General features: G+C 39.8%; 1 protein-coding gene across 1 annotated transcript; it reads right to left on the reverse strand.

Moving 5' to 3' along the window:
• Window positions 1–9,824: 9,824 nt before the first annotated feature.
• On the reverse strand, window positions 9,825–15,666 carry LOC139736840 (F-box only protein 22-like). Its single transcript, XM_071647503.1, has 5 exons — window positions 14,987–15,666; window positions 14,278–14,428; window positions 13,541–13,736; window positions 12,391–12,736; window positions 9,825–10,224 (listed from the first exon to the last, which is right to left on the reverse strand). The coding sequence occupies exons 1-5, from the start codon at window positions 15,130–15,132 to the stop codon at window positions 9,825–9,827; spliced, it is 1,239 nt and encodes a 412-aa protein (XP_071503604.1). The 5' UTR covers window positions 15,133–15,666.

Here is a 15,666-nt window from a genome sequence, read left to right on the forward strand (position 1 = left end):
ATAGTCTGGTTTTCAGACCCTTTGCCAACTGAATTCTGTGGCGACGAAGTCGTCGTTCGGGCAAAGGCCTTTGCCGAAGGAAAAATTCTTTGCAGGACAAAACCACCGTAAACTATACTAGTTTTCGACGTTGAGGGGGTTAATATCCTGAATAGCGAAATAGTACGGGCAGAGGGTTTGGAAGACAGACTAAAATTGGCCTCGCATTTGGCCCAGTTTGCATTTACACTGAGAAAAAACGGGGCTTGGCCACGGCTCGGCCGCGGCCGAGACCACCTCCAGAGCGTGGCCAAATGCACGGCCAATTTTGGCCCCGCATTTGGCCTTTTGCACGTTTACACCGAAATGAAGGCGGGCTCGGCCACGGCCGAGCCTCGCACTGTAAACGGGGTCTTAGTTTTGACCACCCCGCATGATGCAGATTACCCCTTAGCGTTTAGACTTCGTTACAGTTTCACACAAATTCTGTCGATGCATTCATGTACAATGGCTTTACAGCACTCGACTACGAAAATTGTGGGGCACCTTCATTGACTACGGTAGATGCAGGCACTAGAACTTTATAATAAGCCCTCCTACTTTCCACCATTCTAGGGGGGGGGGGGGAAGGTAGAGAAACCCAGTAGATATAGCGCCTACAAGAGTATTGCAAGTCTACAATAATTATGTACCTTGGACACATTATTGTATACTGTTGCCATGGATACCTAGCTCCATGCTATTACCTAAAGAGACCCCTGTGTCTCTACCATTTTGTATCGTTCATCTTTAAAGGACAAGTTCACCTTCATATACATGTTGATTGAGTGAATGCAGCAATACAGCTTGTATCAACAGAACATATCATTGAAAGTGTGAGGAAGATTAGACAATCAGATCAAAAGTTATGAAATTTTCAAGTTGTTGCACAGTCACTGCTGGATGAGAAGACTGCTCCAGGTTATGATGTCACATGCATAGAACAATATAAGGAAAATATAAAGAGAATGCCACAAATGTCATTTTTTGAAGAAGTAGGCCCTACAGATTGCCTCAACTTGTTCAAGATACTGATGTATGTTAAGGGTAATATTACATGTACAGAGACTCCAACCCTAAGAACCTTCTGATCTGGAGATTCTCCCGCCTGAAACCCCTAGCAAACGGGGAGACTCCAACTTGATGTGCGCGAAGCGCTAAGTTCCATGCTGCCGGGGTCCAACTCTAGGGTCCTAGATGTTATCTCGTGCTATCTAAGGCTTATTTTACAACATACGATGACACAGAGTAAGAAATCATTTCAAGCGGGAGAAATTAAGATTTTGCAAAAACGGGCTTTCGGCGGGAGATCTCCCGTTGAAAGCGGGAGAGTTGGAGTCTCTGCATGTATTCCCCCTGCCTTCTGAAAGAAGCAAGTCAAGAACTCTTGAATATTCTTTATATTTTCTTTATAGTGTTCTATGCATGTGACATCACAAAGTGTAGTACACTGTAGTCTTCTTATCCAGCGATTGCAGCACTGAAACTTCAAAAATTCATAACTTTTGAATGGATTGTCAAATTTTCCTCAAACTTTCAATGATGTGTTCTACTAATATTGCTGCATTGTATGAATCCACATATATATTACACAGAGGTAATAGGTGAACTTGTCCTTTAAGTAGGCCCGGCAAAAAAAAAGATAATTCAAATTACCATCATATTAAAAGACATTGTATCTTCCATAGAGAGAGGATGGTCATTATGCAATCACACAGGAATCAAATAATGTCCTCCTATCTGTGAGGCAGATCCAGTTCAAAGGAAATGAAATTGTTCCAACTCCATCTCCTGAACTTCCTTGCTCTATCATTTCTGGTTTGATAGTGGAAGAATTTAAAAGATTCTCTAATTTCAGAATTCTGGACCCCCAGGGGACGCATGACACATGACGCACACTGTACAGTTTGGTGCCATATTCCATTCGGCCGTCAGCCTCGTGGAATCCATCATTTGCTTGTATTACACAAGAGCAAGGGCAACAATTTTATCTGGTAATGTTATCTCATTGGTATATTAAAGATCTTCCATGAAACCATAGACCACTAATTCATATGTCAGAAATGTTGGTCTATACCCACCACTTGTGCCTTTTTTTTTTTTTTTGTCTTTCTTTCATATGAATCAAGTGTAGGACAGTGTGCTGCTAGCAAGTAGTAAATTGTAACAGTTCAAACTGCCCACAGCTGTCATGTGTACAAATGAACAACATGTCTGAACAATGTGAAATACGAGGGAGCAATGGTCACATTCATGAATAAGGGATATGTCTTGCATGGTTAATTGACCAAGCAGTTTACAGAATTCGCCACACAAAAAGATCTTAGATGAATGATCACAGTACGTATCTCACTCAAACCTTGGTTCTGGTGAGCTAATACCGACAGGGAATGCTAGCACAATTCTAACACAAAACACACACACACACACACACACACACACACACACACACACTCAAACACAAAAGGCCTCACTAAAGAGAAACATGTCTACAATGTGTGATATGAGCATATTGCATCCATTTTATTTATTGTATGTAACTTTTAAGTACATATCAATGATTGCTTGCAAGAGCCCTCCTACACAACCCGACAAAGCAAATAATTTTACTCATTCAATCCGAATATCACTGAAGCACTGCAACAATCATAATACAATGTTAATGTCTTGTCATAATTTGAACCCATAAGACAATTCCAATTGATAAAGATACAAGTGCATGCATCTTTAATAATGTACATTTTGTACATGTACCAGTATCCCACATAATTTGGTTCAGACAATTAAGAAAGACATGCATTGCTCACCAATACAAACTAACTTAATTTTAATATGCAAATCATGTACATGTGTATATGCTCCACCCCTTGTTCATTTCAGACATGACTTGTAGCAAGTCATGTGCAAGTGCTGCACACTACAATTTGTAGTTGCCACTTAACTTTTTTAGTGTGTGTGTGTGTGTGTGTGTGTGTGTGTGTGTGTGTGTGGTGGGGTGGGGTGGCCCCAGCCCAAGGTGCCAGGCGTAGTGGTCATAGATAGGTCAAGGGTCAAGGGTCAAGCTGAGCTGAAAATCTACAGCTCTCACAACAAACACTGAGATGTTATCAGCAACTACAATGTACCAAGCACAGGAAACTGACTTCGTATCCTGCAGAGATAAGCTGAATGTTATGATGCCAGGACACACACACTGGACTCTCAGTTTGTATCAAAATACTTAGGAACAGTAAAATACATTTGTTACACGAAGTTTGTTAGTAACATATAAAGGGTTTGCAAAAATGATTAAAATATACGGACAAATTTCAAAATTCCAGGCAAGAAAAATTATTTTGCTGTAGCAAAATAGTTTGGTTAACACAGTGTTCTTCACAACCACAGTCCACAGAAGTGTTTATGCTGTGGATAGGGTAAACAATACAATGCACACCCTCTATCATGAACACACGCTATTATGACCACATTTATAAACACATTTTGTTGCTATGAAGTAATAATTCAAGTCCCATAATTATTCTTTAATATATCAATATACTTTATTTGTCAGGCTAAAATGAAAGAAAACTGCCAGTCCTGAGGACTTTGTTATAACAGGAGTTGTCTGTATCTTTATCACACAGTTCTACAATATGCTTGATCTCCTTCTTTGGAAAGGAAGGGGGAAGGGAGTTGTGTGCAGGGGTGTCAAAACCATGTCTCTCCACAGGTGATGAAGAACTCAGGCCAAGGCCAATTAATCATGCAATGTATGACTGCATACATGGAAGACACTGATACAATGTACTAACCACCAGACAGCTTTCTTGTCACACCAGTGACATATGAACACTGAAACAATTGATATCATTTGCTGAATGTCAATAAATTCATAGATTTTCTTTCTTGTACAGCTGTAAACAGGCCTACACCTCAAGTGAAGTAATCTTGTGTATAGAATGAATGAAGACAAGTTCTTTACAACAGTACTCCTTATACAGTTGTACATGGTTCCTCCCAACGTATACTGAATATGACATGTATAGTTCCACAGACCATCACCTACATGTACGTATGCAGACCTAGACGTGAATAAAAAATTGACTGCTGAATGGGCATATTTGTTGATACTGTCTCAAATATTATTTACAGTGCTTTTTCCCCCAAGCAGTCAAAAAGTAAAAATGCTGTATACAAGCATGCATGATTAAGTTTTTTTTTTTTTTCGTTTTTTTTTTTTTTTCAGTACCACAGGCATTATATCACTTTAAAAAAAAATCAGATGTACATGTATTTTCTACAGTACTAGACTCTTTGAGAAACTCTGTAGGACCAGTGAAATCACTTCGTTACATCAAAACTTTGTTATACCAGGGTTTGAAAGACAATAATACAAAGAATCTTTGAACTCTTGAGGCAAGACAAAAACCTAAAAACTCTTTCTTAGACACATGTAACAAGAGTTTGGCATACAATGCAACCCCTCTTATTCAAACATGTCAGGACCAGGGCTTATCCAGATAAGGAATTTGGCTGGATATGGGAGACTCGATGATTAATACACGCAGCTGCTTACCCAATGAACGATCGCGTGTAACATGCCTTTAATGACAAATTTTCTGTCCATGTCCCTGCGGTGATTTGGGGGGTAGTGAATGTCAGAATGCATGTTATTTTAGACAAAAATTTGATATGAATGTATGTTTACTTCATTATGTTAGGAAATATATGTCATTTATGTGACTTGTGTGGAAATTTTGTTTGAGTTTGAAACCCCCCCCCCCCATAATTACTGTATAGGCTGTAATTTTCGCAAGGGTTTCATTTTCGCAAATTTCGCGAGGGTTTCATTTTCGCAAATTTCGCGAATCACAGTTGGATCGCTAATTCAAAAACACACAAAAATGTGGCCATATGCTATGGTAATAGCACATTTACGATAGTGTCATTGTCAATTCGCGAAAACAACATCTCGCAAAAATATCTACGATGATTTATTGATCTCCTCATTCGTGAAAATATCTGTATAAGAGAGGTCGGACTGTACTAGCTTTCTTTGTAGCAAGAATCTACAGTATCATAACATACAGTGTACATGTAAAGCTGTACCTGTACCACTCTGCGCACACTCGCAATGTTCCCATACATACTGCATTCCCGTGCCAAGCTACAGAAAACAAAAATGTCAAGACAACATTGTACAGTTTGGTATTACAGATGTCAAAAATGAGTAACACAACATCACAATGTACTGTTACTTGACACTTACTGTACATTCACAAGAAAAGATACAGCCTAACAAGCCAGTTCATAATTACCTCGCCTGCACATTTCCCAAATGACCTTTCTTTTGTTCTCACTTGGCTAGGCACTTCACTTGTTTTCAAAGCAAGATTCACAAGACTGCCCTAAATGAGCTTGCGTACACCAGCTGACCAGTCCATTCCATTGTTTTGCATGGAATGCATTAACAAACTTTTTGTACAGTCACTGCCAAATAAATTCTAGGCTTTGATGAAGACTTTGTTGATGTCAGGTAGATGTGTTAGCAAGCTCCATTCATTAGGATTATATGAATAATCATCACAATACACATGCTTATCTCAGTGAATTACATGTACAAGACCATTAACTTTTTCTGCTCATACTCAAAGCATAAACTGGCTTATAGTCTTCAAAACACATGATAAATCAAGCATCATGATTTCACTATCAAAAGCAGCAGATACAAACTTTTGGTACGTTAACTGTTTGGGCACTGATTCTTTTTTCTTTTCTTTTTTTCATTTAGACTTACAGCCTATTTGTACATAGCTTAATATAGGATGTTGAATTTCCCAACATGGTCATTCTTTTATAAAAGCAAAGAAAAAAAATGATGAATATGCTTACAATACACCATGCAATGAGCATACCAATTATTTACTGCATAGATGGGATTTCAGTTTTATCCCCTTTAGATTTGTACACGACTTTAATTCTGAGTATTCCAAAGGCTGGAAAAAGATTACTGCATCAACGATCACCAAAAGGCTGTGATGTCTACAGCAGAGAAGAGAGAGGTTCTAAAACATCAAGAACAAAAACACAAAGTCGGTCAGAAATTACTTTGCTTTGTCATGAGTGCAGGTGAACAAAAGGTCAATATATGCTGTTCAAACACTGATCAAAAAGCTGTTTATCACTCCATTATCAGGTATACCAGTTACTGCCCTCTACAACAGATAAGAAGAATTCTTTGTGTCTTGAGTGGACTTTAGTCAACATTAAATTCATATCAATGCAATGAGCAAGAGGTACACAGCACATAGAGACATAAAACTTTTAAGGTTGTACTCACTGACCTAATTCCACAATGACTGGTTTAAGGCATGAAGGGAAGTACTTACAGGGGTATGTGACCGTGCATCACAAAACCAACAAAAAGTCACATGCACTGATTTTGTGTGAGGATTGAAAATAGGTGAAATGGGTCAATCTAGCCAATCTTAGAGTTTTTTAAATATTCTGAAAGAGCAAGTCTTCTTCTACAATATGCTTAAGTTTTGGATCACAAAACCAATGGGAAATTAAAGTGTTTTAAGCAGTTTTTCTCAAACACTTTTTTGTTGAATAGTGTGATTAGGTGTGTCTTACAAAGACTTTTTGTAGTTGAGTTAATAGGCGAGTCCCCTTTTCATTTCTAAAAAACCCTGTACACATTCTTCACTTTCAACTCTAATAACTTTAGAAAGGATGATGCTACTGCTTTGAAAGTTGGCATTATTAATCTACAGAATGTGTTAATAAAGTATGCTCAATTTCAGCTTAATCTGATCATTCCTTTATTGTTGTTGCTCCGGTGGTTTACATCCTGTTTTTAGAGATTAAGAGCATGAATAGACCCTGTACTTCAGAGCCTCTTTCCTCAGTTCACACTTTTCCAGAGTGTGTGCTTTCTTTCCAACATTTAGATAGATTAGGAGAGTCCATTTGAATTGAGTTAGACATCATTTTAAAGCCTAAAGTCTGCTCTTTCAGAATCTGCTCTTAACTAAAAATCCATGTCTGGTGACTTTTTGTTGGTTTTGTGATGCAGGGTCACATGTATTCTTTTACAGAAGTGTAAGATCAAACTTGTGCATTAGAGTGTAACCCTGTTGTGTCAAAGTTACAGGTACACGGAGCTTTGCCTTTCAGTGGCCACTCACTCTTCATACTACGTAAACACATGACCATAAACCATAACCATATCCATGTACGAAGCAAGCTGAAATTTTTGCAGATATTTTCGCGAATTGCTTCTTGTGGGACATTTTTTAGTATTGTTAATTTTGCAGCTGCGAGGGTCTAGCAATCATTACTTCACCTTTCACAAAATAAATTTGAATGAATAACAAGTGACAATACCAGAACTGGATGTTTTTTACTTGGTGATTCTCTGTATATAAATTAGAAGTGTGTTTTGCAGTCGAAGTACTCAGCACTTGTTGTACTTGTTGCACTTGTTGTGCCCAGATATCACTATATCATGTCCAATACAGTGTACTAGACCTACATTTTATGTCCAGTTACTCCAGTTATAGTTGCGCATGATGCAAAGTTGACATCACTTGATTTTTTTTATTACAGAAATTATATTTTCACACACTGTTGTTTTCACACGTTTTTATATTTCTGTGTTACTTTACAGATTACAGGCGATTTGCAAAAATCAACAAATTTAAACCATTGCAAAAATTTCAGCTCATAGAGTATTATACAAACTAGTGCATGCTCTATCATGCACTAAACTAGACTACAGAACAGCAAATTAGAATTATCCCCGAGTGCCATATTTTTTAATATTGTATTGAATGGAGAAATGGATACGCATACGTCACAATCATATCGGGGTCAGAGTCAATATTTTCTTGTCTTTAATTTTGCGAATAGCACCTGACTTGCGAAATTCGCGAAAATAAAAACCTCGCGAAATATTTGGCGTATACAGTAAACTGCATACTTTCTGTGTCCTGTGCTCCACGTGCTCGTATACTGAAAGGCTTTGCCTGATCCTATGTCTCCCTGCTGTGTACCACTGAATGGACTATAAAAGCATAGGCGCTCTGCACATGTTTCAATACAGGCATGACCGTTCACTATACCAAAAGTTTTGCACAATCACGTGATGCAATCTAACCAATCATAACACATATTGTAGTTGACCTATTAACTATAGTCATTTATGCACAACAAATGGGAACATCCCTGTGAAGACACAAATATTTGCTCAAATACTGCTTCAATCAAAAGAGAGAAAAGGAGTGTACCAATTGCATCCAGTTTGAATAAGCAAATTCAAAATGTGTATGGTCTGGGAAGTTGAGACTTCTAGATAATAGCCAAGGACTCTTAAGAAAGGGCAATGATTGTCTGTGTGTATGAGATGGAAAAATGCAAGTCAGTTTGTGTTTAGTGAAAGGAGAACATTGACAAGCATTGACACATTGCTTCATAATGGCCACTGGAGTATGATATAAGCTTGTGCTAAAAAGAACTAGAAATGTTGCTATGGCGACAGGTATGCCTCCGCCATAATGCATGATTCTCCTAATAGGTCTATAGTACATGTGGACAATGTGTGATAACATTTTCACAAAATTGGCAAAATATTAAAATGACAAGTTTGTCACAAATGTGTTGAATGTTCACCTTCCTTGACCTAGGTTTAATTGGATGAATAGGAGAGCATGTATTTGGGGATTTCAGGACTTTAACTTGACTTTGACCCATTCATAAGTTTATGCATTAAGTAATTTTCAAGGTAGGGAGAAAAAGCGCAATTTCTGTATTGAATAGTAAATTGTTACCATTTTCATCTGGCCTTTGACCCTAAGATTCATACGATACTCACTGTCAGGCAGAACATGCATAAATATGTAGTAAGTTTCAAGATAACTTGAGCCACTTCCGAGATATGGAAGAAAAAGCTAGTTCAGCACTTTCACTTGATCTTTGACCTTTTGACCTTTGAGGCAAAAAAAAAAAAAAAAAACTTTCCAGAGAATCTCTATTAGGTTATACATGCATACACCAAGTGTAAAAAAAAAAAATCCTGCTGGCATTGCATAAATATGAGGGAAATAGTAACATTTTGAAGTAATACCTTTGACCTTTGGCCCCTGACCTTTGACCCCATGAACCCTAAATTCTCTGGATAATCACTGCCAGTCAGTACATGTATATATACTATGTTCCATGAAGATACCAATTTCCAAGGTACAGAGAAAAAAGTGAAGTTTTAATATTTTTGCTTGACCTTTTGACCTTTGACCTTTGACCTCATAACCCTAAACTTTCACAAGAGAATCTAAATTGGGTAATACATGTATACTCTAAGTTCCAAGAAAATATCTTCCGGCATTGCCTAGATATGGTGGAAATAGTGAAATTTTACATATTTGATCTTGTCCTTTTCACCTTTGACCTTGAGCATGTGCACCAAAAAGTTGATAGGCACAACTTCATCCCCTACATGCCAAGTTTCATTAGGATACCTCAAAAGGTTTTTAAGTTACGCTGTCCACAAAATTCATTACAGACGGACGGAAGGAAGGACAACCCGAAAACATAATGCCTCCGGCACCACTTCGTGGCTGAGGCATAAAAATTAGGCAGCGATGCACCGATATCTTGCCCATCCTTCTTACCTGTTGTGCGACAAAGAGAATTGGCAGTGTATTCCCTCACAGCCCAAAGAGATCTTGCCACCAACTGCACCTGCCCGCAACACCATCTTGAAGCGTTTGTATGCCTGAAAGTGATGTGAAGCAACCAAAGCAAGGCGTCATCAGTAGGCATTCTTCTTAGCTTGGGTCAAAGGTCACAAGGCACATGATTGTGGTGTATGCATGGGCAATGGACTTCAAACAGCCATTGTCAATCTTCTCCCCACGGGACAGGTTCTCACAGCCGATCTCCCCTCCACCAAACAGCCCAAAGAGGGGCGTGTCGGGGAACACGCGATGGAATTCCTCGCTCTCCACGTTCTTGGAGCCGTAGAAGAACTGCCCGCGGCCGGCGCAGGCAAACATGAAGCCCACGCTCTGCGAGGCGGAACCGGCATGGATGTTGGCCTCCTTCAGCCTCAAGATGGCTCTCCGCGTGTCCTCTCGCTGCCGCACCTCCTCTCCCAGCACCACCGAGGCGGCTCGCACGTTGGGCCCAGAGAACATCACCCCGATCACCCCCGAGGACTCCTCTGACCTGGTTAGCAATGAATTGTGGTCATACATTTCAGGCCTGTCAATTACAGCACCATGAGGCCATAGAGTACTAAAGTGATGATGTCACACCTACGTGTATTGTTATAGCTTGGACTAGAACCACGGCCCCATTTCATAGACAGTTGATATGATAAACAACTTTTGCTGGAATGGCAATTGAGTATCTGAATATAAGAACGACCCAAGTCCATGGAAGACCATTTTGAGTAAACTTAAAAAAACTTCATATCTTTTTTATTTGTCCAATAATATTCTATTTAATTGTGATGAGAAGGCAACATTGTATACAAATTAGAACATATATTATGACAATTAACATTTACATTAATTGTGGAGAGGCCATTTTGTGTGATGGACTTGGGTTGTTCTTTGAATCATATGGACTTGGGTCGTTCTTTGATTCATATACATGATATTCTGCTATAGAGATGAGAGAAGGATGAGAGAGGGCTCTATAATATGAATGTAAGAATGACCCAAGTCCTTCATTCTTACATTAATATAAGATTTAACTCATTCATTTCAGGCACTTCCGGGGGTAATTAGGATTTAACATTTACACACAAGACGAGTCCATGCATAAGCTACAATTTCCAATGTCAAACTGACTTTGGCCAAAAATTGGACTTGGGTCGTTCTTATATTCAGGTCTTCAATTGTCGATGGTAATTACAAAAACCCAGTTTCCTGATTGGCTTTTGCCTTTGGAAGTTGCCTTTCCCGCAAGAGTTGCTATCCGAACATCTTAAATGGGGCCCAGGTGCGTGCATAAACACTTGGGCCAGGTGAAGTTGTCCAGAACCAGTTTCCATGGCAATGATCGATGAATAGCTATGACATCACACTTTGGTACCCTACTGCTGCAAAGATGAGACATATGAATTTAAACAGCATCACATCATCATTATCTTGTCAATAAATGAAAATCTCACCGCAGCATTAATAAACTCTCTTCATTTCTCCACACATTTCTCTTACATTTGTATGAATGCTGATAAGAATAATCACAAAATTGGTCAAAGTTCCGGAAAACAATGCAATGACTGTGAAATTCAGCTGATGAAATACAAAAATACAGGAGACTTTGATGATTTTTTTTTTCCAATGAATGGCTTTTTATTAGGAGCCTTAGTAGGAAGCACACACTACTTCGCTATAACAAACTACAGTAGTCCATTCAATCTTTAAAGGTATTGTTTACCATTGGAAGCCGTGATTTACAGGTAATACAACTTTGGAGGGCTACCATTTGGAGAGCACAATGGTGGTTGGGAGGAAAGACAAATTCTTCCTCTTTCCATTGATACCTAATTATGTTGACACAGTCATCCGTGACTGAGCACAAGAACTTCAAAAACAACAATGACAAATGGCACTTTTTTCCAAGTTTGAGTGTCACATGAACGAACAATGTAAGGTCTCACTGAATGGACGAGATGTGTCAATGAAAATGACCAAATAAATCTATAGGTCAGCTTTCATGACTGCAGGTTTGTACTTAGGATTTGTGTTTGGGTTTCTTCTCACACTTTATGGTCCACAACCTTAAAAATGGCCACCTGTCCAATAACTTGCTCACTCTCACAAAGGCCAACCTACACAGTCCAATTTTTTTTTCTGCTCATATTCAACACATGTCTTGAATATGAAGAGACAAAAATGGATAATGGGTTAGCCTTTTGTGGGAGCAAACAAGTTATCAACAACGTGGTTATGTTGAAGGTCATGGACCATAAAAGATATAGAAGAAACCCTAAAAACACAAACCTGCAGTCGTGAAGGCTGGCCTGTTAATTTGACCACTTTCATTGACATATCTCATCATTTAGTGAGACATCCATTTCCGTATCTTCACGATAACACTAAAATTTGGAAAAAGTGCAATTTGTCATGTGCTCAGTCATGCATGACATTTGTCAACATAATTAGGTATCAATTGAAAGATGAAGAGTTCCCCTCTCCTCACAATCAACACTGCACTCTCCATTGGTGACAATTACGAAATAATAGCCTTCCAAATCTGGATTACCTTTTTATGATACGCACTGTATAGATGATAATTTGGGGACCTGAATTCTAACTCCATTGTAACAAGTTTTTTTTTTTATCTGTATCTACTTCAGACTGTCCTCCATATCTCACTTACCTTGAAAATAAACCCTTACTGAGGAGGCGGTTAACAATGGCACCAGCGATGACTGGACTGCGGCCAGCTTTCTCTAGGAACAAGCGCTGCAGCTCGAGAGCGGCCTGCTGCACCCCCGTCGTAAAGCCCCACCCAAAGAGGAGGATGCACTGGGTGTCAGTCGGTGAGAGCCCGGTCTCCTGCCACCGCTGCCACAGGGTGTCCTTATCCCCGCCCTGGAGGAGCTTGAGGGAGACCGGCAGAAGGCTCATCTCCACCCCAGGCAGCTTTGGAAAGAGGGCGCAGAGCGCCCCTCCCTCGGACTCGCTCTCGTCACAGGGTTTGGTGCTCTCACTGCATGTAGGAGCTACAGGATAAAGAAAGAAAAAAAAAATCACCTAGCATTTTTTTTTTGTCTTACCATTTCACTCTTCAAAGTTTCTCATAAACTAGTGTTTTCATTCCTAAATTAATTTGTGTCACCTCTAGGAATCATTTTGCACTCATAAAGGCAGGTAGCGTAGACATGAAAACACAGATCTGTGATACGCCATGTATTTTGTGAGGGTTTTTGTTTTCATGAATTCTACAAATCCCATGCTATTCCGAAATCAAACAACACATGAAATATTGTGTACAATTGTAAGTGCTGCAACATGTATTGAAACATGTCACAAGGCTGACAGAAAGAAATCCTCACAACAATAGTGTTTGTATCTTTTACTCAACCTTTATAATTTGCTGCCTGCAGTGAGCTGTTATGCACTGGGTCAAGTTTTAACTTTTTTACAAACGTAACTGGTATCAAAGACAGTACAGATTTACCTTTGGTTCATGAGCAAAAACAAAGCACCAACTGATATCATGACCATGTATGATCAATCTATCATTCTTAGCATGATCTCTTACATTACAGACATGTAAGAATTTGACCATGACCTTCGCACCTGAAAACTGACATGATGTGATTGCACTTTTGGAGCGTCTTTATACCCATCAACCTTATCATCTAAAGGTTGCCATGATCGCAAGCTGCTCTTCATATTTGACGATAATTACAACCTGTTGAGCATCTGCGACAAGAAGACTCAGGTTGCGGTCTGTGGTGATCATGTGCTATAACAAAATCAGAACAGTTTCAGTGGGCTATACTAGTTATTCTCACGCATACCGACTGTCCCAGGTGTCATCAAGCTGAGGAGGATGCAGTCACTTGGGAGCAGATTCCTGATGAAGTCAACGACCTCCTGTGCCTTCTTGGGACCACTGTCCTCAGTCTTCTTCCGTGAAGGTCCATTGGCCCTGTACTCCGCACCCTTTGAGAACTCAGTGAACATTAGTGCTAGCTTGGGCTGAGAGTCAGTAGACTGGGGGGTGGGTGGGGGGAGGTGGAATAGAAATGGATGTGAAGAATAAGAACAAAGGCAAATTATATCTGTATTCTATCAGACAATACAGAATCTTGCTGTTCCACTTTATATGCTCACTAAATTAAGTGTTTCCATCATCTTCTTGTTGTTGCATAAAGATACAGGGTGCTGAAACTACATGTGATTTCTGATGCCGAATACTGCCATTCAAATGAGAATCATCTTCTATAATATGCCTATATGAGACTTTCTAAGTATGTGTACCTTCCTCAATGGTGCAATTTTCCAAACAAACTCTAAAAAAAAAAAAAAAAAAAAAAAAAAAACACACACACAAAAACAAAAAATGGCAGATTTTTTAATCTTCTGAAATGGTGTATCTCCAAAGTTTGGTCACCATCCCAGCATACTACCAAAAACTAGGTTTTCATTGCTTTGTTGTTTCTTTATCTTTTTCTTTTCTTCCCCAATCAAATACAGAACTAATTGTCATCTAAGGCAGTTGCAGCTGCTGGTGCTGTTTGCAAACTCATTTTACCTGTAATTTTCCTTCTAGACCTAAACCAAAGAAGCCGAGTGGATGTGACGTCTGGCCCTTGGGATGGGACGACTTGAAGTCTACCACCCAGTGGATGTTTTGCCGCCTAGCAAGAATCCTCCTAGCTGTTTTGTGCCATACTTTGCAGACCCTGAATGGAGAATGGCCAAATCATAACAGGAACAAGAAATAATGTCATAAAGTCAAAACACAGAACTTTACTATAGCAGGTAGTAATTTATACAACAGCCATGACCAACTCTGTTTGCTATTTGACATTAGTAAAAGCTGGTATGAGATTCTAGTTCTTGTTTTCATTTCTTCTATAAAATGGTTTGCTTCATTTACACCAATTGTATTTCATAGCATGCTCCTGTTTCATGCGGGATCATGCACCAACTCAAAAGCAAGCAGTCAATGCAGCTACATGTAGGCCCTACATGTATTTTGTAGGTATAGCTCGACCAGACGCCGTGCAACTTCTCACAGCTACAGCTAGGGGCTGTGTATTATAGTTGCATGTAGGTACTGATTATAATCTGGCATTTTTGACAGTCAACATGGACCAGGTCAAAGAAGAAAGATCTAGAATATCTAATATAATAACAGACGTTTGAAAGACAACTTAATCAAAAGAATTTCGACGCTAACTTTGTCTTTAGACCCTTATCCACTCACAAGGGAATGAGAATTGAGGTGGGTTACGCACCTTGCACACACATTAAGCTGTCTTGCTGTGAGAAAAGAAAATGTTCTTTTCAGAACTTCGCGGAGCTCTGTCATCACCCATGCTGATCGCTCCCCGTTAACGTCGTCGACTATCGACTCGTCCGTGCCCGGGACGCCCTCGGACATGGTGATCCTGATCCCGTCCGTCTGCAGCCGTCTACGGTCTGCACGTTACGCTGACTGGCTTAGAATATAGACTCTAGGCCCTAGTCGAAGTGAAGTGGACGGCGTCTAGAATGTTTATCCCGGTTGGAGACAAGAAAATGCCAAGCCAATCGTAGATTTGCGAGAATTCTTCTTTTTAACGTCCCACGACTGTCGACGGATCCTGGTACGGTAGCGGTAGGGTGAGCCCCGAGGGTCGCGGTGTACTGTATTACGGCAGCTGCATGCAGAGGAATGAGAGGAAGTGTATGGACATACGAGCTGCGAGAGGGGGAGATCCCATCCAAGACCGTCGTCTTAGCAGCTGCTGCAACCTAGAGCTCGATAAGGCGGTGAGGGAATTACAGAAAGGCCTGAATAAAGGTGATAAGAGAGTAAGCATTAGGTCCCACCGACGTATTGTTAGCTGTATATGCTAGCTCTTGCTGCTAGTAGAACTCTAGTCTGTCAGAATTCCCTACACAAGTGCTCGCAGACGATCAAAGACGAAACTGA

The sequence above is a fragment of the Diadema antillarum genome, unplaced genomic scaffold (assembly GCF_040938485.1).
Source record: "Diadema antillarum isolate AM-2024a unplaced genomic scaffold, OU_Dant_1.0 seq00000665_RagTag, whole genome shotgun sequence".
Taxonomy (NCBI): Eukaryota; Metazoa; Echinodermata; class Echinoidea; order Diadematoida; family Diadematidae; genus Diadema; species Diadema antillarum.

Bases quoted from the DNA above. Each gene is read 5' to 3' on its own strand.
- LOC139736840 (XM_071647503.1), bottom strand. From the start codon at position 15,132: ATGTCCGAGGGCGTCCCGGGCACGGACGAGTCGATAGTCGACGACGTT. The intron at 13,737-14,277 runs GTAAAATGAGTT...CCCACCCCCCAG, and splicing joins GTCTAGAAGGAAAATTACAG to TCTACTGACTCTCAGCCCAA. The intron at 12,737-13,540 runs GTATGCGTGAGA...TTTATCCTGTAG, and splicing joins GATGACACCTGGGACAGTCG to CTCCTACATGCAGTGAGAGC.